The 25,000-nt window shown below is 41.1% G+C and overlaps 3 protein-coding genes across 10 annotated transcripts in view; 1 reads left to right on the forward strand and 2 right to left on the reverse strand.

Annotated features, from left to right (window-relative positions):
- fat1a (FAT atypical cadherin 1a) overlaps nucleotides 1-14,264 on the forward strand; it is a 74,223-nt gene extending 59,959 nt beyond the window's left edge. For 3 of the 7 annotated variants that reach the window (XM_047816581.1, XM_047816584.1, XM_047816582.1), the window contains 15 exons: nucleotides 1-354; nucleotides 444-658; nucleotides 795-932; nucleotides 1,129-1,272; nucleotides 2,086-2,283; nucleotides 3,872-4,679; nucleotides 4,774-4,905; nucleotides 5,003-5,160; nucleotides 6,418-6,862; nucleotides 7,025-7,178; nucleotides 8,120-8,230; nucleotides 8,364-8,995; nucleotides 9,097-9,234; nucleotides 11,930-11,965; nucleotides 12,815-14,264. The exon at nucleotides 1-354 is cut by the window's left edge and continues 30 nt beyond it. In XM_047816581.1, coding sequence (XP_047672537.1) covers nucleotides 1-354; nucleotides 444-658; nucleotides 795-932; nucleotides 1,129-1,272; nucleotides 2,086-2,283; nucleotides 3,872-4,679; nucleotides 4,774-4,905; nucleotides 5,003-5,160; nucleotides 6,418-6,862; nucleotides 7,025-7,178; nucleotides 8,120-8,230; nucleotides 8,364-8,995; nucleotides 9,097-9,234; nucleotides 11,930-11,965; nucleotides 12,815-13,371 — 4,220 coding nt within the window. In that variant the 3' untranslated portion in view covers nucleotides 13,372-14,264. Of the gene's footprint in view, nucleotides 355-443; nucleotides 659-794; nucleotides 933-1,128; nucleotides 1,273-2,085; nucleotides 2,284-3,871; nucleotides 4,680-4,773; nucleotides 4,906-5,002; nucleotides 5,161-6,417; nucleotides 6,863-7,024; nucleotides 7,179-8,119; nucleotides 8,231-8,363; nucleotides 8,996-9,096; nucleotides 9,235-9,994; nucleotides 10,050-11,299; nucleotides 11,360-11,929; nucleotides 11,966-12,814 lie in introns of all 7 variants that reach the window. The other 4 variants (XM_047816583.1, XM_047816585.1, XM_047816586.1 and 1 more) reach the window with 3 other exon arrangements.
- Nucleotides 14,265-15,630: 1,366 nt separating this feature from the next.
- LOC113635424 lies at nucleotides 15,631-19,285 on the reverse strand. Its single transcript, XM_027134821.2, has 2 exons — nucleotides 19,154-19,285; nucleotides 15,631-18,035 (listed from the first exon to the last, which is right to left on the reverse strand). Exons 1-2 carry the CDS (start codon nucleotides 19,240-19,242, stop codon nucleotides 16,574-16,576), a joined length of 1,551 nt encoding a protein of 516 aa, XP_026990622.2. The 5' UTR covers nucleotides 19,243-19,285; the 3' UTR covers nucleotides 15,631-16,573.
- Nucleotides 19,286-23,488: 4,203 nt separating this feature from the next.
- The window catches only part of LOC113635399, a 2,504-nt gene continuing 992 nt past the window's right edge, over nucleotides 23,489-25,000 (reverse strand). For both annotated transcript variants that reach the window (XM_027134764.2, XM_027134765.2), the window contains one exon: nucleotides 23,489-25,000. This exon is cut by the window's right edge and continues 411 nt beyond it. In XM_027134764.2, the coding sequence (XP_026990565.1) occupies nucleotides 23,863-25,000 (1,138 nt within the window). In that variant the 3' untranslated portion in view covers nucleotides 23,489-23,862.

Raw genomic sequence — 25,000 nt, forward strand, 5'->3', positions numbered from 1 at the left:
TGGATTCGGCCAACGGAGCTTTCTCGATCGACGAGCACTCCGGTGTTCTTCGCTTGGCCACACCCCTCAACCGTGAGCTCCACCCCTCGTACACTCTTCGAGCCCGTGCTACGGACCGGGGCTGGCCCCGCCCCCTCTCCACCGTCTGCTCCGTCACCGTGTCCGTGCTGGACCTGAATGATGACCCTCCTGTCTTCCAGCGTCATGATTACGTCGCCACTATTCCAGAGGACATTGCGGCGGGAACACAGGTGCTGCGTGTACACGCGGCTAATCGTGATGCAGAAGCTCAGATCTCATACGCCATCGTGGATGGGAATGAGAATGGCGCGTTCAGCATGGACACACACACAGGTAAAACATACAGGTTCTTACTCCAGTGTGAAAAGCTTTACTCTGGCTTCATCTAGACATTAGAATGACTCTGGTTCTTGCCTGTGCAGGTGTCATTTTTGTGATCACGCCGCTGGATTACGAGCTATACCGCAAGTTCTCTCTGACGGTGGAGGCGACAGACGGAGAAACGCCATCTCTAAACGACAGGGCTATTGTCAGTATCAACGTGACGGACGTAAACGATAACAGCCCTGTGTTCAGCCAGTCAGTTTATGCAGCCGTGGTGAGCGAAGGAATCGAACCGGGCAAGGCGGTGCTTACGGTGAGTCTCCGCACCCTCAAGGTAACATGACCATCTAAAGATCAGCGCTTAATACTAACAAGGTTGGCTAAACTGTGTGTGTGTGTGTGTGTGTGTGTGTGTGTGTGTGTGTGTGTGTGTGTGTGTGTGTGTGTAGGTCATGGCTGAAGATGCAGATGGACCTTCCAATAACCAGGTGCGTTACTCCATCGTCAGTGGCAACCAAGGAAGCCCTTTCTCTATCGACCCTTTGAAGGGAGAGGTGAAGGTCGCACGGCATCTGGACAGAGAGAAGGTATGCGCGCACACACACACGCACACACATACACACACATACATACACATACATACATGCCTTTGATCAGCCAAACACCAGCCATCATCACAATTTACTATTGTCTTACACTGTGTGTTTGTGTGTGTGTGTGTGTGTGTGTGTGTGTGTGTGTGTGTGTGTGTGTGTGTGTGTGTGTGTGTGTGTGTGTGTATAGGTGTCTGGTTATACTTTGACCGTGAGGGCGTCTGATAACGGGAGTCCGGCTCATTTTAGCACCACCAAAATCAACATTGACGTATCCGACATCAACGACAACCCACCTGTGTTCTCCCAGAGCAACTACACACTCATCATCCAGGTACACACACACACACACACACACACACACACACACAGCACGTCACACAGAAGAACATTTGAGGAACTAACAGTTGCAACGTCTATTTACAATGTCTAACACTTACAGAGTCTTATTTAGGATTCATAAATCATTCTGCATGATTCTGAATCATGAAATGATTTGTTTGTCCTTTAAGTGATTCAGTTGTGAATCTGAATTTTCTCTCTGTCTGTCTGTCTGTCTCACTCTCTCTCTCCCCCCACCTCTCTCTCTCTTTCTCTCTCTCTCTCTCTCTCCCACCTCTCTTTCTCTCTCTCTCTCTCTCTCTCTCTCTCTCTCTCTCTCTCTCTCTCTCTCTCCCACCTCTCTTTATCTCTCTCTCTCACCCCCCCTCTCTCTCTCTCTCTCTCTCTCTCTCTCTCTCTCTCTCTCTCTCTCTCTCTCTCTGGTTCTCCGCCGTCCAGGTGAAATCTAAATCGTAATTTACTTGCTATATTGAATCCGTCACCTTTGTACGTGACTCGTGTCGAACCTCAGACCTTATTTTCTAATTTGATTGACTGAAATTTTTGATTTATCTCTTTAATTACTCAGAGCTGGGTCTGGATTAAAACCTTAATGAGCAGCGACCCGCTTTCTCGTTCTCTCTGTAAATTACTCAGCATGTAATTCACAATCTTTTGTCTCAACAAATCAATGAACCTAAATTCTACCTGAATTTGGTCATGGACTCTTAAATCCTGTTACTCCAGTTACTTGGATATTCACCTGAAAATAAAATAAACCCCTGTAGATTCTGTATGTGAGTCACAGTGTGTGTTTCATTTCTAGGAGAACCGTCCGGTCGGGACCAGTGTCCTCCAGCTAAGCGTATCGGACCGAGACGCCTCACACAACGGGCCGCCGTTTTCGTTCTCCATTGTCAGCGGAAACGAGGACCACACATATGACATCACGTCTCAGGGAGCGCTGGTGTCCATTGGCACGCTGAGTCGCCAAAACAAGGACAACTACGTTTTGGAGATTCAGGTGGGACAGAATAGCAGGCTATTAATCACATATTTATTCCTTTTTTTATTTGTCCAGCCCATGATTTCAACATTATTGGTGATTATCTATAAAACTGAGATGTTGATGTGAATAAAGCTATTCAGTCAGAATTCTGAGAATGCTTTAAAGTGCAGTGTGTATCGAGGTGTTCAAAGCTGCCGACACAAACACACAAACACTCCGTTTCCTCGGTGTGCCGTGATATTGATTTGTTCCTCTGCTGCTGCTGCCAAGAGCGCTGTAATGATCCACCTCGAAGACAATTACTGCTGCTAAAGCTTCAGCTGCTTCTACACATTCTGAACAGTCTCACTCCCAGTTTACGCTGACAGAAGAAAAGCTTGATAAACGTCTGTGCTGGCAGCAGAAATCTACGGTAAACACTAACCGTGATGGAATTCTCAGTAGGAGCTCAGGCAGGTGTGTTAGAACGAGCGAGCAACAGACCGACTTCACAACGCCGATGCTTAAACAAGATCTGTTCATCAAATGTTAAAAGTTCACACTCAACTCTTGAAAGTGTTGCTGTCTTAGTACTGTCTTAACAATCGGTTTTTCAATCACTCATCGGTGAGAAATGAGTTACAGTATTTTCCGCACTATAAGGCACACCTAAGAGCCTTAAATTTTCTCAAAAATCGGCCGTGCGCCTAATAATCCGGTGCGCCTTATGTGTGCACCGAGTTCCAAAATCTGTAAAAAAGTTGTTGTGCGACTTTGGTAAGCGCTCCGCTTGATTGACTGTCGGACCATTTCCCCCTGACACAGGGAGGTAATACATACACTATGAATGCTGGCAGCGATAAACCAATCAGAGAACATTACGTAATACGTACAGTACGTACACTTACCTCCGCCACGCCTCCAGTAGGTATACTACCGGTATGTTGCAAAACAACATTTGTTTCTTCCTAACCATTATGCGCTCCACACTCCAGTCCAGTAGGTGGCGTTAAATGCACCTTAAGTTGGTTTGCCATCCGCCAATAAAAATCAGACGCTTACGAGGCACAATTAAAACTACAGGCTATCAGTTACACAGTTGTAAATGGGAATAGAACAGCTGTGAAATAATTCAACATCAATGAATCTATGGTTCAGAAGTGGAGGAAGCAAGAAAATGAACTGCTCCAAGTTAAGAAGACACAGTAGATGAGGACTTTGATGGATTTGTGGGTGAAGATTGATTAATAAATAATTTGTGTGTTGTTAAATAGCAGAATAAAGTTCAACTAAAATCACTGTTTTGCTTCCGTTACCTTATTTTTGTAGACTGTAAGTTTTAGCATCCGCCTTATAATACGATGCGGTGCGGAAAATGTATTCTAAACTGTGGCTCATTTTTCAGAAAAGTTGAATTTCTTCTGTGACTCAGTGGAGCTTCGGAATATCTCTCTGCCTCTCTCTTGTCTTCTTTGGATATTATTTCCTTAAAGACTCAAGTGATTCTGAATCACAATCTTTTCCAGTGACTCAAAGTCAAGTTTCAATTTATTTACCTTGTAAGTGACTCAATGGTGACTCTGAGTCATTGATCAACTCTGGAATTTTCTCTGTGGTGTTTCAGGTGTCTGACTCCGGCCGGCCGCCGCTCTCCTCCTCCGCCATGGTGTTTGTTCGTCTGATCGAGGAGAGCATCCACCCTCCGGTCATCCTTCCGCTTGACGTTTTTGTCACCACGACAACGGCTGAGTACGTGGGAGGTGGAGTGCTAGGGAAAATCCATGCCACTGACCATGATGTACACGACACTCTTACCTATGGCATCAGCCCTGATCCGGCGCCTTCAGACAATTCTGCCCTCTTCTCCGTCTCACCTGCTGATGGACGACTTGTGGCTCTGGGTGCCCTTGACTCCGGTCGCTACTCGCTCAACGCCACTGTAACAGACGGTCGCTTCACAACTTGGGCACGTGTCACCACGCATGTACGCCCTGCCCCTGCACTCGTTAATCTCGTGAGCATCCGCCTGGGCAACATCGCACCTGAAGAGTTCATTGGTGAGCATTGGCGCAATTTCGCTCGGGCTTTGCGTAACACAGCGGGTGTACGGCGCAGCGACGTGCAGCTCGTCAGCCTGCAGCCTGATCACAGCGATCTGGAAGTGCTTCTTGCGCTTGACAAGACAGGAAGTCCGGAGCAGGCACAGGAAGTGGTGCTAAGGAAGCTGAATGCCTCCGCTAGCACTATTGAGGAGATAACAGGAGTGAAGATTGTTCGTGTGGGCAACAAACTTTGCCCTCGTTTGGACTGTCCAGCTCGTCACTGCCAGGAAATGGTGACCTTGGTGACTGGTGCTATGGCAACGTACAGCACAGCGAGGCTCAGCTTCGTCACTCCGCGCCACACAAGGACCGCTGACTGCCTCTGCCGTGGTAACACACACTCTGCACTTCCTCTGGTTGCATATTAATACACTGTAAGTTAGTATTTGCATCGATTTGATTTATATTTTGTCTATGGTTGAAGGTGCTGAGTGCTCTGAGCTGAGCAAGCTATGTGTAGGGAACCCATGTCCCGAGGGTACGGAGTGTGTAGAAGACTCGACACACACCACGTTCAGCTGCATATGTTCAGACGAGAAACATGGACAATGTTCAGGTAAGGACATACTCTCACAACACCTCGGCATAATTCACTGTATAAATAAATCTAATACGCATCATTATAACCGAGTGTGTATCTGTGTGTATTTTAGAAGGTCGCGCTCTGACATTGACCGGGAACGGCTACGTGCGCTACAGGCTGATGGAGAATGACAATAAGGAAGAGATGAATCTCTCTCTCAGGCTGCGTACATTCTCTGACCATGCTACTATTATGTACGCCAAGGGTACTGATTACAGCATCCTGGAGGTGAACACACACACAGACACACACACACCCAGACACACCACCTTAAAGGACAAAGTGGCCACAACTTCATTCCATCCTTCTCATAGCGATTAGTGAAAAGGCTGCACCTTCTTTGCTGAATGTAACAGGCAGAGGCCTCTTTTTTATTAAAACTATACGCAACAATAAACATCAGTCATTTGGTGTAGCTTTAATATTGCCGGTTTTCCCACAAAGCATGTAGGAAAACCTCCAATCTCTCTTATTCTCTCAAGTCTGCCACTTTCACTTCTCCCATTTCTCCCACACTCTGCCCATCGTTTCCTCTATATGGCCGCCTCAGGGGTCTCAACAGAACACAGAGAGCAGGTTATTTTGGTGGTGTGAGAGGGTGAGAGAGAGAGGTTTCTCACAGATTCCTTTCCAGCACACACAGAGAGAGACAGACTCTCATCAGCTATTCTATCCTCATTACAGCATCATGCTATTTTTGCCTTACACACACACAGCTACTCTATGCTACATTTAGCCTATGAGAATGTTATAATCCCCCAACCCAACCACACACACATCTTGCATCATACGTTATTTAGCCTGTGAAAGGTTTTAAACACACGTTTTGTGCCATATTAAGACTAGTTGAATAGCTTACCATCAAACTTTAAAACTTCAAAACTGTTTTTTTAATACAACACATTACCAACATTATTTTGGCTATATTGCTGGGTCGAGAACTTAGAGGCAGTGGTGGCCCAACTGGTTAAGGCTCTGGGTTGTTGATCGGATGATCGGGGTTCAAGGCCCAGCACAGCCAAGCTGCCACTGCTGGGCCCTTGAGCAAGGCCCTCAACCCTCCCTGCTCCAGGGGTGCTGTATCATAGCTGCCCCTGCACTCTGACCCCAACCTCCTCAGTGGGGGTATGTGAAGAAAAGAATTCCACTGTGCTGTTATGTACATGTGGCGATAATAAGCCTTCTATGTCCCGTTCTATCTATCTATCTATCTATCTATCTTAAGCTTAGCTAATTAGTTAGCACTGTGTCAATAAGCAGCTGTACAACTGAAAAGCCTTTTTAATGGTGTTGACATGGTAACGTTTGTAATTTGCGAATCATATTTGTTGGCTCAAACTTGCAGCAGGATCTGTGCATACCTTCAGTTGTGTATTGGATGTATTAAATGAATGGAATTATATTTTAACCTGTATATCATTGTGTGTGTGTGTGTGTGTGTGTGTGTGTGTGTGTGTGTGTGTGTGTGTGTGTGTGTGTGTGTAGATTGTGAATGGACGTCTGCAGTACAAGTTTGACTGTGGCAGTGGGCCTGGTGTCGTCTCAATCCACATCCCATTAGTGAATGATGGTGAATGGCACACAGTTTTGCTCGAGGTGGATGGCAACTATGCTCGTCTGGTACTTGACCGAACACACACTGCCTCAGGCAAAGCACAGGGCAACCTTCGCACACTCAACCTCGACACCAGCGTCTTCTTCGGTGGGCATGTGTGGCAGACAGGTGTGGCCAATGGTCTGAGGGGCTGCCTGCAGGACGTTGTTTTGAACGGACGTGAGCTGCCACTGAGACCACAGCCTCGTAGCACCCACTCAGTTCTGGAGGACCTTGTGGAAGCTGTGCCTGGTTGTAACCCACCTCCTCGGGTATCAGGCTGTAACAGCGAGCCCTGTGCCAACGGGGGAACCTGCACTGAGCTGCCCAATGGAGGTATGGGGTCTAGGGCACTATTAGTACTAAGGCTGGCTAGCTAGTTATGTCAAAGTATATATAGTTTTGCAATGTTTGTGGCAACAAAACCCATCTAACAAACTAATTCCTTCCGTTTTACTAAAACTAATGTCCACACTTTTTGCTCTGTTTTTGTTGTAGGTTATTTCTGTAAGTGCAGTGGTATGTTTATGGGCAGCCACTGTGAGGTTAGTATTAGTCCCTGCTCATCTAATCCCTGTCTTTATGGTGGAACCTGCGTGCCACGTGGAGATGACTTCTACTGCCAGTGCCGAGGCCAGTACTCCGGCCAGTGGTAAGAGACCAAGAACATACACATTCATTCATTCATTTTCTACCGCTTATCCGAACTTCTCGGGTCATGGGGAGCCTGTGCCTTTCTCAGGCGTCATCGGGCATCAAGGTAGGATACACCTTGGACAGAGTGCCAACCCATCGCAGGGCACACACACACTCATTCACTCACGCAATCACACACTATGGACAATTTTCCCAGAGATGCCAGTCAACCTTTCATGCAAGTCTTTGGACCGGGGGTGGAAAACGGAGTACCCAGAGGAAACCCCCGAGGCACGGGGAGAACATGCAAACACACAAGGCGGAGGCGGGAATCGAACCCCCAACCCTGGAGGTGTGAGGCAAACATGCTAACCACTAAGTCATTGTGCCACCGAACATACACATTTTACGTAAAATTTAGTTTTATAGGCTCTGTAGTTGTTTTCATTTTTGTATAGTGACTGATAATGCAGCAGGTGGGACTGGTTAGAATTTTTCTGGGTGTGAGCAAGAGTGGGTGTCCCACAAAACTCCTTAAAGAGGGACTCTGTCCAAAACAAAAGACTTCCCCTGTGATCTTTTGTGATGTTTGTAGGACCTCTCTACTACAAGCGTCTATAGAGCAAGATAGCAAACAATTCTTGGTACAAGCATTCTCATTCATTTCATCTTTGGCTGGATTTGGCCATTATATGACCATGTGGCCTACGTGGTCAGATTAGACCATGTTGCCAGCTTGATGTAGGACAGCAAGGAACTCTCTTGCAATAAAATAAATGACTGTTGAGCTTATAAATTATAAATTTGACCTGAAATGAAAATTTCTGATAAATCTGAAGTTGCAAAAGTTCTAGTTGGGTAACGCATGGTTAGTGATTTGACTCGTAGGACTTAACAAGTTGGTATGGTAGTTCCCGCTCTTGCTTGTGCTTTAAATTTGTCTTGGATGTGTGACAGGTGTCAGCTTGGTCCGTACTGCACAGAGAACCCCTGCAAGAACAACGGCCGGTGCATCGGCAGCCTAGATGGCCCGGTGTGCGAGTGCGAGTCTGGCTTCCAAGGAGACAGGTATGTGGTAAACAGGGACTTTTCTCCTGTCGTTGATTTTGAAGGTATTTTCAGTAGTAGAAACAAGACATCATTTGTATTGGTATGTCTATTTATTGGTATACATTTACTAAATGTCTGTATGCATGGCCAGGTGCCTGAAAGATGTGGACGAGTGCTTGAAAAACCCATGCACCAACGGTGGCCAATGCCAGAACACGTATGGCTCATACAACTGCAACTGCTCCCTTGGCTATGGAGGCCACCACTGTGAGCAATATGCCCAGATCAGCAACCATGTGGTCTCTACATCCTGGAACATTGGGCTGGAAGAGATTATCGGCATTGCTGTCTTTGTTGCAGTTATCTTCGTCATGGCTCTGCTATTTGTCGTTATCCGTAAGCGTGTATGCCGACGTGCCAAGCCCCAGTCACCTGAAGATGACAAGCACCTGTCATCCTTCCTGCAGCATCCATATTACGACTCCAAGTTGGGCAGGAACGTCTACTCTGACGTGCCACCCCAAGTGCCCGTGCGACCCATCTCGTACACTCCCAGCGTGCCGAGTGACTCTCGGAATAACCTGGACCGCAGCTCATTTGAAGGCTCGACGGTCCCTGAGCACACAGAGTTCAGCACATTCAACCCTGACCCTGTAGGTCATGGGCACCGCAAGGCTGTTGCTGTTTGCAGTGTAGCCCCGAACCTGCCCCCGCCACCACCCTCCAACTCTGCCTCAGACAGCGACTCAATTCAGAAACCCAGCTGGGACTATGATTATGACGGTAAGGGTAGAATTGACATTCTATTTCCATTTTCCTTATTGTTTCTTTTTATTGAAAGTAGCTGCATGCTCATCCTGAGCATTTTTCTTGTTTACTTGTAGCTAAAGTCGTAGATCTGGACCCGTGTTTCAGTAAGAAGGCAGTAGAGGACGGCACATGTCACACATATAATGCCCGGGGCAGCATGTCTGAGGTGCAGTCACTCAGCTCGTTTCAGTCCGAGTCCTGTGACGACAACGGTATGTGTGTTTTGTGCTAACTAGTACTGGATTGTTTAGCAGTTAGCATCATTTGCATCGATCATGAGCTGATGTATGTCCTTCTTAACAGTTTTATAATTTGCAGAAGCTTTAGATCTTAAGTAAATATAACTGTTCTATATGCATACCTAAATCGCTTGCTAATTTTTGACGATAGTTCTCATGTATAAAATCTGAATATTTATATATATTTAAATGAAGTTAAATCATACGAATACTTTACCAAAAAGAGGCTACCTTACACAAAGCTAACTACCTAGGATATATCTTTAACCATTTCAGATGGAAAATGTGACCATGGCTAAATGCTAATTTGCCCGCATTGTCATTACTGGTGTTAGCATCTTCTAGTGAATTATATCATTAATGAATTCTAAATTTGCTTGTTAATATGTGGCATAGCTTGTGGGCTAGTAAGTTAGCTTTGTGTGCTTTTTTTCTGTTAACCATATTTGTAACCAAAAAGATTGTATGCACTTCTTGTTGTTGTTGATGTTTACAGCAAACTGAACGTCTTTCGTGATCTACAGTTTTATCATTTCCATCAAAGCACCTTAGTGTTGTTAGCATTAGCATGAATACTAACCAACCTCGTTCTTTCTTTCTTTCTTTCTTTCTTTCTTTCTTTCTTTCTTTCCTTCATTCTTTTGCTTTTTGTAACTTTGAGTAAAGGTTTTGAGGGTCATGTTGTTGTGTTATGTTTCTCTTTCCTCTTTAACTCGCTGCTTTGGAACTATAGCACCCATTTGGATCAAACCGCACCAAAGACGCAGGGCAAGGTTTTAGCTAAACTCGTAAGTCAAACATGGTGACACAGAGAAGGAAGGGATCGCCTCACGAAAAGGCCTGGTGTAATTCTCAGGGCATAAAAAAGAAGCTAATTTTCCATCAAATGTTTGACTTTGTGATCATTTGGTTAATTTGTCTACTGCATTTTCTGTTTCACTTTTTTATGCCTATTTTTTTAATCCAAGCTGCCACGGATAGTTGAAGTCCTCAGTGGTACAATAAAAATAATTTCAAATTTTTTTTTTTTTTGGTCTGCCCAAGCCAATTCCTGTTTCCACCTGGAACCGAATAGACTTTCCCTTTTTTATCCTTGAGAATCCCCTAATCCCAATCCTTCCTTCTGCTCGTACCGCACTGTACTGTCAATGTCAGTGGAAACATCAGTACCTCCGATGTATGTCACCATCAACCTAAAAGCATTGAGTCTTTGTTCTTTGTCACAACTCTACCATGATATATCTAGAACCTGGTGCAGATAGGAACCAGACTCAGGCCTGTAAAGACACAGCTCTGTGAATTTTAGTGCTTCATCAGAGCGTGTAGATTGTAGTCGCATGGTGTCCTTCTAGCCATGTCCCTGGGAGGTTGAGAAGGGTCTTTAGACTAGAGATATGTGTCATATTATTGTTTTACCAAATTTTAAACCAAGTAGCATTTAAAGAGCTTTAGCTTTCATTCTGTTCCAGATAACATAATAATGTTTCATTTCCATAACATTGCTGCACTCACCTAAACTTTGAAACTCCTCAACACTACACTTGGATTAACAGTAAATAAATAAAGCACCATTTTGTAAATACTTTTCAAAATTATAACTCAAAATGTGAGCTGATTACATGAAGGCTGCCATGTTTGGTTCTAGTTTGTAGGCTGAACCCACAATGGCTAAAAAGTGTGTAATACCGAGCTCATGCCGCCTCGACTACTGAAATACTTTGAATGCAACATTAATCCAAGTCCTCACCATCTCCTTCTCTAGTGATGTCTTCCTCCATTTTACAAAAACAACACACAATACAAACATTCCTCCATAACTCTTACCACTCGCTATCAGTTCAGTATCAAATACGTCGGTCCGAAAGCGTCAGGAAAGGAACTAGATTTGGGGAAGGTCGAGGGTCACGGTAGTATCGTCATCATGTCATCGTAGTTCTCTTAACTCTCCATGTTCCTCACACTAACATTACGCTCTCTCTCATCTGCTCCCTTCCTCCATCCATTCATCCCTTCGTCCTATTCCTTCCCTTCCCTGAAGCCTCCATAGTGACTGTAATCCACCTGGTCAGCTCGGCGGCTGGCTCGGTGGAGACACCAGGTACCGTGTGTTCGATTCTCCATGAGTGTAGTGTTGTGTGGGAGATTAAAACAGATGCATGGATGCTGTGTTGATTAAATCCGCCGTGTCTCATCAGTAAAAAGGCTTCACGTTTGATTAGCAATATTGCGCGGAGGTATTATTCGATTACGAATATTGCACTTTTTTTTTCGTGCTCAGTCAAAAATATGATGCAACATCTGAGACACGTCTGATGAAACAAACGGCATGCCTGTGGTCCTAGAGACTAGCCCTGCTCATATATATGTATATATATATATATGTGTATATATATATATATATATATATATATATATATATATATATATATACATATACATATATATATATATATATACATGTGTGTGTATATATATATATATATATACATATATACATACATATATACATATATATATATATATATATATATATATATATATATATATATATATATATATACACGTATATATATATACACATATCCTTCTTTTTGTACCTCCTCTCTGTGTAGATTTTAATATTTAACCGTTTCTTTTCTCTGTATCTGCTGCTTGCTTTCATCTAAAGAGTCACTCCCGTCTCATGAGCTCAAGAACCCGAGAGGTGAATTGAATAATTTTCCGTGTTTTTGCCTGAAGCCCTGTGATTTCCCCCTAAACCTGCATGCAGTGCTGTGAGAGAAGAAAAGGGGGGGGGGGGGACACTTTGATGTCAGAAAATGAAACGAAATCTAACACAAAAATTAAATCATGCTAACGTGTTCTTCGTAACTATGTTATGCTATTAACTTTAACCATATGCTATTTTTTAAATAGTTTTTTATTGTTATTCTTACTACTGTTTTTATCATAACACAGTACTTTGTATAGCCAATTTTTAATAGAAAACTTATACAGTAAGACGTTCTGAATCCTTGCATCAGCGTTTTATTTCGATTTATTTTTTGTGTTGTCTATAATGTGTGTATCTTTTCTGAAATGTTAACCGTGCATTGAGATTTGGTTAATTTTGCTGCATGATGTTCAAATGTATGTTTTTGTTGATTTTGTTTATTAAGCTCTGATTTAAAACGGTTTGTCTCTTGCAGGAATTTAGTTCAGTTCAGCTAATTCAAATCCAAATAGAACAAACTATTCCACGTTGTCCAGTAAATTTGCATAACAGTAGATCCGGTCCTAATATAATTCTGTCTCAGAATGAGTTTAAACGTATTGCTAATAAATCTAATGAGGCTAATGGATTCTAACCTTTAAAACGATATGAATTAGTTGAACTGAAAATGTGTTAAAAGTGTCGAATTACATAAATAACAAAATAACTGTGACACCGTTTAAGACGCTATGAATTAGTTGAACTGAAAATGCATTAAAAGTGTTGAATTATATAAATAACAAAATTACTGTGACACCATGCCGTTATAAGGTGGTTGATGTTTGTCCTTTTGTCTTATAGGGTATCATTGGGACACATCTGATTGGATGCCGAGTGTTCAGCTTCCTGGAATCCAGGAGTTTCCTCAGTATGAGGTGGTGGAATCTCCACCCACCCTGTACAACGACCCCGCCTTGCTAGACACAGACTATTACGCGGGTGGTTACGACATCGAGAGTGATTTCCCGCCTCCACCTGATGACTTCCACGCCCATGACGACCTTCCTCCTCCTCCACCTCCACCCGCACAATACGACACGCTCGGCCCCGCACCCTCTAGTCCCGGAGGATCGTGGGTACGCCAGCGGCCCCCTTTGCCCCAACTCTACACGCTCAGCCATTACCTCCCGCACCACCAGTACCCTTCATCCGACCCGGAGGTGCCGAAAAGCGGCAGCATCGCGGCTGACGACGTTTCACTGTCTCTGTACGCATCCACGGTGTCATGCTCGGATGTGGAAGAGTCAGAGGCGCCCATGAGCGACTGTGAGAGTGGTGCCGAGGACGGCGCGCAATTCCGACGGCTCATCGTAGCACCGCAAGCACAACAACAACCACAACAACACACCGAAGTCTGACACTGGATCCATAAAGAACAGAAAACAAAAAGTGCCTGAAAATTAAACCTTATGCAGGAAACTATCGTAGTCACACACACACACAAACACACACACACACACACACACAAAATGTACGACCACACAATAAATTCTCTTACACATGGACATATTTAAGGATAGTTTCTCCTCTGGAGCACAGCAGCTAATTTCAGTAGGAGTCGTGTGGACCTGAGTGTGTACATTTGTGTATCTGCCTTCACATCATGTCTGATGATATAAAGTTCACAGCGTCTTGTTCATGAAAGAAAAAAGAAGAGTAAGAAGAAGAAGAAGAAAAGTGTCATTTCAAAGCGATAGTTGTCTGTATTTGTATAGAGAAAACCATGCAATCTGTTTTTTTTATTATTATTACAAATGCTCATTCATTTGTAATGTAAATGGTACTGTACAGTCTTGATTTTGAGGGTTGAATAGTTTTTTGTAGATATTTTATTTTTATTTCTCAAAAAAAAGAACGGGGGGGGGGGCAAAACAGTGTGTCATTATCAGCTTTTGCTGCATAAAAAAAATATACAAAGTGGTAAAAAAAAGTGTGATCTTGTCCACACTTCCTGCTCGGCTCTGACGGGCACCTGCATATTATCGTGATGTCAGTTTAATTTTTTGTGTTTTTTTATTTGTAAAATTTTTAAAACTTCTTTATTTTTCCACCAAGATAAAAAAAAACAACCAAACGAGACCTGGTATATTTATATTGCGAGATCAAGTGTGGACTCGTGACTTTTTCAAGCAAGCGCTCGTGTGTGAGCAATGTTTCGGTCTTGTTTATGATTTGTTCTTTTTGTTTTGTTTTTTAATACTGCCACTAGCTTAATCGCTTTACTACTGGCAATAAATTATTCTTAAAAATATCAATGCTTGTCTTTTTTCATTTTGGACATTCTGAGAAAGCCTTTGGAGTGAATACGCCTCGATGGTTGTGATTAACAATGGTTGTGGTTAAGGCGCTGGGTTCCTGATCAGAAGGTCGGGGTTCAAGCCCACAAGCTGCTGAGACATCAACATTGGGTTCTTGAGCAAGGTCCTTAACCTTACCTATTCCAGGGGTGCTGCACAATGGCTGACCCTGCGCTCTAACCCCAGGCTCATAATAACCTGGGATATGCGAAAACCCTTTGTTTAGGGGCAGTGGTGTCTCAACTGGTTAAGGCTCTGGGTTGTTGATCAGAGGATTGGGGTTCAAGGCCCAGCACAGCCAAGCTGCCACTGCTGAGCCCTTGAGCAAAGCCCTCAACCCTCTCTGCTCCAGGGGTACTGTATCATAGCTGCCCCTGCACTCTGACCCCAACCTCCTCAGTATGTAAAGAAAAGAATTCCACTGTGCTGTAATGTATATGTGGTGATAATAAAGGCTTCTATGCCCCCCGTTCTATTCTGTTTTATTTTAATTCTGTATAAAAATGTTCCAGTGCCAAATTCAGGGACATTTCCATGACCATGTGCTGCTGTGTAAAAGTTTAGTTTACCGCATTACATCAGATTAGAATCTTAGCTGCACCATCGTAGGGACCTGGTTGACATTTTTATATTGTTTTGTATAAAACACTTCTGACATCCTGAGAACAGACCTCGATCAGATATACCTCTGAAGTGACACTTAGATGACTGCATTAGTTAGCTATAAATCAATCAGGAAGTCTACGGGTAAAATGCTTAATGAACAAATTATCCCTCTGCTAAAAAGCTAATTTAGTCAGAATGTCAGCATAATGTGTGCTGGGTATCTGTAATGAGTTTGTAATGCGCTCTAATGAGTTTCGTGTTAATTAAACAAGGGTAAAGAAGTCGTTTGAGACGTTATGCGTCGTGTTTAGTGTGGCGTGGAAATCAACTCCTGTTTCCTGAAGAGTGATGGAAGCTAATCACAAAACAAAGCTCATTTTATAGATTTTTTTTGGTACCAGCAGTAATATAAATGTCATATCAAATGATGTTTATCAAAAGAATAGAAAGTAATTAATGTATGTAAGTGGTGTAAACTGAGACGTTGCTATTATTATCTATACATGCTAATAAAATGGACATGAACATAAACATTTCAGCAAGAATTCTTTTTAGAAATAGATGATGGTTCTACAGCAGAAATGACTAACAAATCAGCTGATGTTATCATGTATTAGTTTTTAAGGTCAGTTTTTAACAGGCATCAGGTGAATGGTTTCATTTTGGTGTTTATTCCCAAACTCCTGGCATGAAATCTAAGGCTATAAAACTGTGTTCTTGGAGTGAATATAATTTATTGGTTAATATTGCAAAGCACATTGCATAAGAATTCTGTAGATGGATTAGCTCAGTTTTAAAAAACATGCTAAGTCTAGTTCTAGACTCACTCTTAATTTGACCTGAAATGTCTACATTAGATATTGAGAAAGCCACTGGTTATAAGTAAGGACAGAAACACATATAACCAGAGGTGGGATTAAGTCACATGTGCAAGTCTCAAGTCATAAATGTCAAGTCAGAGTCAAGTCGAGTCTTTTTTAATATTTGTCAAGCAAGTCTAAAATTTGCGACTTAAGTCTGACTCGAGTCAAGTCGAGTCCCCCATCTCTGGGTCATTTAACTCAAGTCCGAGTCAAGTCTCAAGTCATGAAAGTCGAGTCAAAGTCAAGTCGAGTCTTTTTTTAATATTTGTCAAGCAAGTCTCAAGTCTCAAATTAGCGACTTGAGTCCCCCATCTCTGCATATAACTGACAAAAATATGTTCATGTTCAGAAAAAAATTGGGCAAACAAATCAGGATCTAGAAAAACTAGCTCTGATCTGCAGGCTGTGTATACATCCAAAAATACAAATGATCAAAATACCTAGTCCTAGTAACCTGGCTATGTTTAATGGTTGACAATTTAGCCCTAGTATTTTAGATAGTGTTTAAATTATTATTATAAATAACATCATTTAGGCTGCGTTGCTTCTGAGTTGTTTTATTGTTTACATGTTGAATATTTTTGAGGGTAAAATAGAAATTCTAGTAAGCGAAATTTAGCCATTTTAAATACTCACTTGGATTGTGATGGTTGGACTAAAAAAGACTAGAAATCTGAGCTTTTTTTAAGAGACAAGCATATATGTCTTTGTAAGCCTAGAAGGTCTATGACTGTTTAAAAGACACAAATGCTAAAGGTTTAGCCAACATTATCCAGCTATTATCTTAAGACTTATTATTCCTCCCAGGCTACAGTTCTAGCTTTCTCACTACCATAATGTGAGGTCAACATAAATCGAGCCTGGACTCCGGGGCCAATATGGACACTGGACTCATACTGATAAATCTCATAATCCAAAGTGCACTCAACATCTGAACTCTTCTCAAAATTTTTACACCATTCATACTCTTTATATTTTGCATTATCCTCTGTCTTTGTAGTATAGATTCCCACCCAAGCGTTGTTGAACGCATTTTTCCAGCTCGTGAAGGTCTTCCTGATGTAGAGTCTGGCACAGGCATAGCCATCTTTAGTGTAGATCTGTAGGCTGCTCTGATAACCTCGGATATTTACCGGAGGAATCCTGTTGGCTTCGTCAAGCTCTGGACCTTTCCAGATCATCGTATAGTATGTTGTCCCGAAAAAAAAGTAGTAAGGTATCTTTTCACTTTGTAAAAGCTGTACATGAAGCCCAGGATTTAGAGGTACGCTAGTGTCTATGGATCCATATGTTCTACCATTCAGTGGATACTCCTTTAATGGTTCAGTGTTGGTTCTGCCTTTATAAATGCCTATTTTAAGCTTCATTCTTGCAACATTCTCCGGTATTCCGCTCCAAGTGATCTTTGCATACCCTCCTGAAGTGGATTTCACCTCTAGTTCTACTTTGTTGTGCATGACGTCACTGATACCATTGGATGGTGGAGAGCAATTATCATTAGGATTAGTGGTTTGGTTCATTGTGCAGAATGATGCTTGTAAAAATATATTGGTTCTTGAGTCAATGTTGTAACCAGCCAGAGTCAGAAACCACTCAAGACCTGGAACCTGGGGATATAACATTAATACTTTGGCAGCTTTTTGTTGATGATTCAAGAATTCACACAGGCTAAAGTCTAGCCTAGGATCATTTGCTTCACATGCTATATCCATACCAAGTGCTCGAATTTGAATCAGAAGCTGAACACTGATCTCATAGGTCTGGTCTGGATCATAGCTCCTTCCTCGGCCCTGGTACTCTGTCATATACACTTTCTCTACTTTTCTTTGGTTGCTCTTCTGAACTTGAACCAGGACTCTGTCTATGTTTTTCTGAGGTGATTCTCCTGCATGGTGGAAATCTTGCATAACATAAAACGGTAGCATTCGAGCGCTTCCTCGATCGAGGTCACCCAAAGAGTAATAAAGACTTTCAGAAGAGTCAAAAGGTGCTCTTTTATCGGTATTTTCATAGCAGTGCAATCCATAGCTGCCTTGTCCTGGATCAAAAGTAAGTTGCATCTCTTCACCTGAATCAATGTCAACAGTGCTAGCGAACCAGTGCAGAAGCATGAGGCCGTGTCGTGGGAATTCTTTCATAGAAGTTGTTGTGTTTTTTAAGTCTTTAATATTTCTCAGGGTCTGGATGGCAACAGCACTGGTTAAGATTAGGTAGAAAAGGAAACCGCAAAGCAGTCGGTGCCTCTCCATTTTAAATCTACAAAAATGAGAAAGCAGAGAATTACTAATAACATGGTTAGGGGATAAATAATAATTATTGGACTCCAGTGAAAAATTGGCCAAAGACTGATGATGCTTTGGACTAACTAACAGCATCCCATATCAAAACTGTAGTTGACCTTTTTCAAATGTCATAATCAGAACTATGGTTGGTCCTGTTTTCTTCCCAATGTATTTCATTATTATGTGTTGGTGGGAGTAAGTCACACAAATGCAGGTCAAAAGTAAGCCTCAAGTCATGAACGTCAAGTCAAAGCCAAGTCAAGTCTTTTTAAATATTTGTCAAGCAAGTTTCAAGTCTCCATTCTGCAACTTAAGTCTGACTTGAGTCAAGTCATATGACTTAAAGCCCTCATCTCTGTTATTAGGCTAATAACAATAATTAGTGCAGAATTAACAGTTTGTTTTAAAGGCATGCTTTCAAAACTCTCCCTAATTAAATGCAAACAGCTGAATGTACATTATTAATCAATCGTTCAACCAGTCGGTAAGAAGCTTTTTCTAACCTACTACAAACTCCTCTATTGGCTCCAAAAAATAAACATCATGCTACTTGACTAATGCTGTGTGATGTTGTGGCCTAGTGGTTAAGAAGTTGAGCCATTCGGAAGGTTGTGAGTTTGATCTCAGGTCCACCAAGCTTCCACTGTTGGGCCCCTTGAGCAAGGCCCTTAACCCTCAATTGCTCAGTTGTATTTTAAAAAAATTAGATAAAGTAAGTCACCCTGGATAATGGTGTCTGCTAAATACTGGAAATGCAATTGTGCCCAGTATGCCAGAATGTGAATAAAATAAACTGTGTAACAGTGAGATAATAAAAATAACTTACTTAAAACAACTTATACTAGACTTCTGCTACTATACTAGTCCAACTAATACTGTTCCTAACTACTATTAATACTAGAACAATACCGTATAACTGAACTCTTACTACTGTGTAAACTTACTGTGTTTACTGTGTAACAAACCTGAATAAATGGCATCAAACAAAAGTATGCATCTATTTTTATAATTGAAAAAAAAAAAGAAAAAAAATATAAATGAAAAATATACTGTATATACTGTAAGAATGGTTATAGTAGAAGTAACACATACCTCACTCTCGGGATGAAGAACACTGTGATCAGCAGCTCGGTATAGACTTCCACGGTTCTAGACTTCTTTTTCGCTCCAAAACGTTGCATAACTTGGAAAAAAAATTGGGGAAAACGACCCAATAACAGGAAACACGGTCACGTGGTGACACTGATTTGTTTATCAATCTGTCAACAGACTAGGTTAAAGAATAACGAACCCCCCCCCCACACACACACACACACACACACACACACCCCCACACACACACACACACAGCCAAAGGTCCAGAATTTAAGTCGGTTTTTTCCATGTGATTATTGTCATCATTGTTTTAATCAATGCTTGTGACAAATCTTCTGGGTTGCTGATTCAAATTAATATGATACATTATTGTAGCTGTAGCTGTGTGTGTGTGTGGGGGGGGGGGGTGCGCGCGTGCGTGTGCCGCGCGTGCAGTTCATAGACAGTTCTCGCGAAACACTTTTCAAAGCAACGGTGAAGCATCTTCTCTGAATAATGGGGGAGGGGTTACATATATATCAGTGTTGTATAAAGTACTAGAAAGCAATACTTGAGTAAAAGTACAAGTATCGTACTAGAAAAAGACTTTGGTAGAAGTGAAAGTCACCTTTTAGAATATTACCCGAGTAAAAGTCTTAAAGTATCTGATATTTACTGTACTTAAGTATCAAAAGCAAATGTAAAAAGTAAAATTTCAGTGATTTTTTGTAGGCGTAAGATGAGGGGCGGTTCTAGGGTTTCATCTTTAGGGGCTTTAGCCCTCAGTGAGAATATAAAACAAGAAGAGTTTAATATTATATATTATATGACTACATAGTAAGCCAAAAGTTATGGTATTATTAAATGGCAAACGTGGACACCAAAATTTTATGCATGATGTAATGATGCCAGTCTTGAATCAAATCAGTTCATGTATGTGTGCATTCTCTACAAACAGTGTGTCCAATGAATGCAGTCATTAATATAAAAATATTCACAAGACAAAGACCAAATCAATAAATGTTATTTTTATTTAGTATCGATATTGCATTAATATTTTGTTTGTGCTATCAACTCTGGTAATAAGAATAGTGACATTTCACTGCTTTTGGTTGCCGTCTTTGCGGCTTTCCGCCGATTAACGTTATAGATAAATGCCTCCAGCTCTGACCGCGCGTGCACGCTGCGCGTGCCTGTGCTTCTCCGTAGAGCGTGCGTACGTGCGTAATGCAATCTAGGAGCAGTGATTCCCCCAAACCTCCCTTATTACAGTCACACACATTTCTTTTGATTTTATTTTGTAGTAACGAGTAACGAAGATGCTTAGTGGAAATATAACGGAGTAAAAGTATACATTTTATCTAGGAAATGTAGTGGCGTAAAATTGAAAGTTGACATCAATTTAAATAGCGAAGTAAAGTACAGGGGTGTCATTTATAAAACTGTGCGTAGGATCCCTATTAAAAGTTTACGTACGCCCAAAAGCCAAAAATGGCTTACGCCAAAAAAAATATTCCGATTTATAAAACCGTGCGTACGCACACGTGTAAGCAATGTTCCTTTTATAAATCACAGATCACCCACAGATGTGCGTACGTGAACCAGCCTCAAATCCCATTTTTAACCATAAATAGTCAATGCAAATCACTGCGCGGGCACGAGAGTGGACCTTATTATAATGAGTTTCCTCTGCGCTCTGAGTGTTTAAAAATGGGGTGAGGAACCAGCGTCTCAGGGGTAGCCACTGTCGCCTGCAGGTCATATATATATATATATATATATATATATATATATATATACATATATATATATATATATATATATATATATATATATATATATAAGCAACATTGTTATAATTATATTAAAAACAAGATTGTTACATTTTCTACTTTTTAATATTGTTAAGCTCACCAAGAAGCCAGCCATCACGTACTGCGCCTGCATTTAGTCTGTTCCCTACGCTGTTATGTGTCAAGATAAAGGAATCATGTGTTGAACCAGGCCAGCGTGCCACAATGTTTGTGAGGGTCATGTTGGAGTCACACATGATTTGCACATTAATAGGATGCACATGCTTTCTGTTAACATAAGCAAATTCATTTTCAGATGGTGCCCTTATAGCAACATGAACGCAGTCAATTGCACCGATTACATTTGGGAAACCAGACATTGCTGCAAAATTTCATTTTAATTTCGGCCTGTTCTCGCACCTGTTGTATCGACTACCCATATTAAGTATACCATTCAAAACGACAGTTATTATGGCACTCAGGGACGGCTGTGATCTACCAGACCTATAGGGTGAGATGATCGATTCCAATAGAATTATTTCATATACGAAAAGGTTTTAGACACAAAGTTGAGGATCACTTATATTATTTTTATATAAATAATTTACCTGTCTCCCAATTCCCGCTGGAAACAGCCGGTTGCCAAGAACCCCCGAGTGGTGAGGACTTGTATTTGGACTGGGATGGCATGGTTCCGGCATGTTTCCCTCTCTAATACTGGACCCAATTCAACACATATATCTAAGAGCACAGCTCTATGGAATCTAAAATCGGCTTATTAGCCAGTCATCATAATGGGCCAGGAAATCATCATGGTCCCTGAAAACTCGTTCTCTCCTTATTCTCCCATTGGCGTAATCCTCCAGCAGTGCCATCATGAAGCATTACATACCCTGGTCACTGGAGGATTTGTAAGTTTCTAGCAATTAGACTGATCGTTAACACCTTGACAAAATCACAGAATTAATTTGTGGGCGAAAATTTAAGACGAAAATGTTATAGTGAGTACATACTTCTTCATGACGGTTTTGTAATGAACACCGTAATAGTTAGGACAGATGATGAGTAGCGATTGTGCTTCATGACAGTATTTGCAGACTTTGATATTTTATGATTATATGTACATTAAGGAAAATATTTTGTTTTTACACTGTGTTCTGCAGTTCTCTAATAAAAGGGTATTTCATGCTATTCTGTATGACATGTAGACGCGCCATCACCTCCTGCGCTCCCGTTGTGGACAATGTGACTGTAAGGCAGCGCTGATTATTCATTCATTCATTCATTCATTCATTCATTCATCTTCTACCGCTTATCCGAACTACTCGGGTCACGGGGAGCCTGTGCCTATCCTCAGGCGTCATTGGGCATCAAGGCAGGATGCACCCTGGACGGAGTAGCGCTGATTATTATTATTATTAATATTATTATTATTATTATTTTATTTTTAATAAATTTTGAATTACGTTTGGATTTTACTAGAACAATCGGCACATAATAATGATAATGTGAATATAACGTATGAAATGGAGTGAAAATTTAATGTCATTAATTCTTATAATCGTTCTTCTCACATGAATATTCTACAATCTAACTTCAGTTAACTACCTCACCATCTGTGTCGCCAATTCCCTTTATCTCCAGAATGTGCGTACGCACGTCTCAAAGTTTGCTTAAAGGTGCGCACATTTTTGTGTATGAACTGTGTATGGACTGACAAAGGTGGTACATGAGGAAGCAATCTGACAACAATGCAGTAAATAATTTAGGTGCATCAAAAAGCGTGCTCGTTAAGATACCAGCAGACAAGCTAATCCAGCACAAATTAGTGCATAAAAGGTCACCAAAATGAAGGATTTGAACCTTATAATTAAATACAATAGGAGGAGAAAAACTGCAAAAAGATCCACTGTTTATAATATCAAAAATCCTTCATCAGATGAAATTAAATTTGAACTTTCTCTTAATTAACTACAAATAAGTAGAGAATTTTTTTTTAACTGTACCTCTAGAAATTTAAAACAGCAAATGTGTCTCAGGTGCTGTTTACCTTGTTTGTAATAAATAAATAAATAAATTAATTAATTAATTAATTAATTGTGCAGGCAATTATCTTGTTTTATTGTAAACATCTGAAGGATAACCATGATTGTATTTTAAAACTGCACAAAACAAAAAACAAACACAACTGAAATCAAGTAAACATTAAATTGCAACAAATTTACTGTCAACTAAAGATTTCAAATTTAGGCTTTTTAACTTTTTATTACTAGCCACATGACAAAACATTTTATATCCAGTTAAATCTTTTGATTCAAACTAATATTTTACATCATGTCAAATTTACACATTTACCTTCACAACAGAACAGTGACTTATAAAGTGTATAAATAACTGAATAAAACACCTGTGTTTTAGCATTAAACAACACCATATATGTTTTATGAATTTTTCTTTACATTTAATGTGGAATGTCAGTGAAAATGTCTTATACTTACTCACTGTAGCACTAAACACAGTCACATCTGCAGTTCCAGGAAAATAATCAAAACATTTTAAGTGCTGTGGTAATTTTTTTTATTATTATTTTATACATTGACAATTAAAACACATTTTAATTTTAAAAAATAAAGAATTGTAAATATTCTGTTTATCATATCAAAATGTTTTCATCAGATGCTAATTAGCAGAGATGGGGGACTCGAGACATATGACTTGACTCGAGTCAGACTTAAGTGGCAAATTTGAGACTTGAGACTTGCTTGACAAATATTAAAAAAGAGACTCGACTTGACTTTGACTTGACATTCATGACTTGAGACTTACTTGTGACTTGCACATGTGTCACTTACTCCCACCTCTGATAATTAGTTTCCAAAACACTAAAGAATTTCCAAAAATTAGTTGTTGTTTTTTTCAACCCTTATGCTTTCATTAGTTATTTACACTCTCCCATTGAATCGTGCGAGCTTTTACTGTTGCGGAAAACCATTTCTGGAAAATCCGATATGAGGTTTTATCAGTAGAGAACATAAAGCGAGCTTGTACTCCAGGTCCAATACTCATGGATGACTTGTACTCATAGATTAGATATTCTTCATTGTTATCAGCCTTGTTAAAATTGGTGACCCACTGATAGTGTTTATACTTGTGGTCCAGATCTTGATCGCTGGTATAAAATGACACCCATGAGTTGGCAAACTCACTTTTCCAATCAGTGAAAGACTTTCTGATGTATATCCGAGCACACGCGTAGCCATCTGTGGTGTAAAGTTGAAGGCTTGCATTGTAGCCAGTAATGTCTGTAGGAATCGCTCTGTTTGCTTCATCAAACTGTGGCCCTCTCCATATGAATGCGTAACGGAGTCCGATGAAACCGTACTCGAAAGCAAGATTTAACGTGACCAGACGTGGATGAATCCCGTGCTTCAGCCCCAAGTAGGTGTCATAGGATCCTGAAGATTGACCTCCTATTTCTGTGAACCTCTCGAGCTCGTTAGACGTGTCGCTAGTAAAAAGAACAACAGTAGTGTTCATTTGAATGATGTTCTTCGGTAAACCACTCCAAATGATTCTTGCGTAGCCATCTTCTGTGGATTTCACCTCTAGCTTGACCGTATTGTGGCCTTCACACAGTGTCTCAGGATCCCTGGACATTTGGTCGTGCTGGTTCGGCTCATCAGTTGTGCAGAACCAAGTTTTCCTATGGATGTTGTACCTGTTGTCTATGTCATATCCAGCCAGAAACAGAAGCCACCTCATGCCTGCATCTTCAAATATAGTCTGCAGATGTTTGTCAGAATGTTTCAAGTGGTACAGAAATTGGTCTTTGGAGAGAACAAGTCTAGGGTCATCTGAGTTTTGACCACCAGTCTTGTGGGATTCAAGAATTTGTATTAAATTAAGAGGGGTTTTGAGAATCTGTACTTGTGTCAAGAGTTTTGGACTAATCTCGAAGGTTTCATCTGGGTTATAGTCTGCCTCTTGGTCTTTGCTCACTGCTTGTGTGATGTACACCTTGTCTGCTCGGCGTGGGTCGGTCCTTTGCACTCGGAGGACTATGCGATCCAGG

Source organism: Tachysurus fulvidraco, chromosome 7, assembly GCF_022655615.1.
Source record: "Tachysurus fulvidraco isolate hzauxx_2018 chromosome 7, HZAU_PFXX_2.0, whole genome shotgun sequence".
NCBI lineage: Eukaryota > Metazoa > Chordata > Actinopteri > Siluriformes > Bagridae > Tachysurus > Tachysurus fulvidraco.

Bases quoted from the DNA above. Each gene is read 5' to 3' on its own strand.
- LOC113635424 (XM_027134821.2), bottom strand. From the start codon at position 19,242: ATGCAACGTTTTGGAGCGAAAAAGAAGTCTAGAACCGTGGAAGTCTAT. The intron at 18,036-19,153 runs GTATGTGTTACT...TCATTTTTGTAG, and splicing joins TTCTTCATCCCGAGAGTGAG to ATTTAAAATGGAGAGGCACC.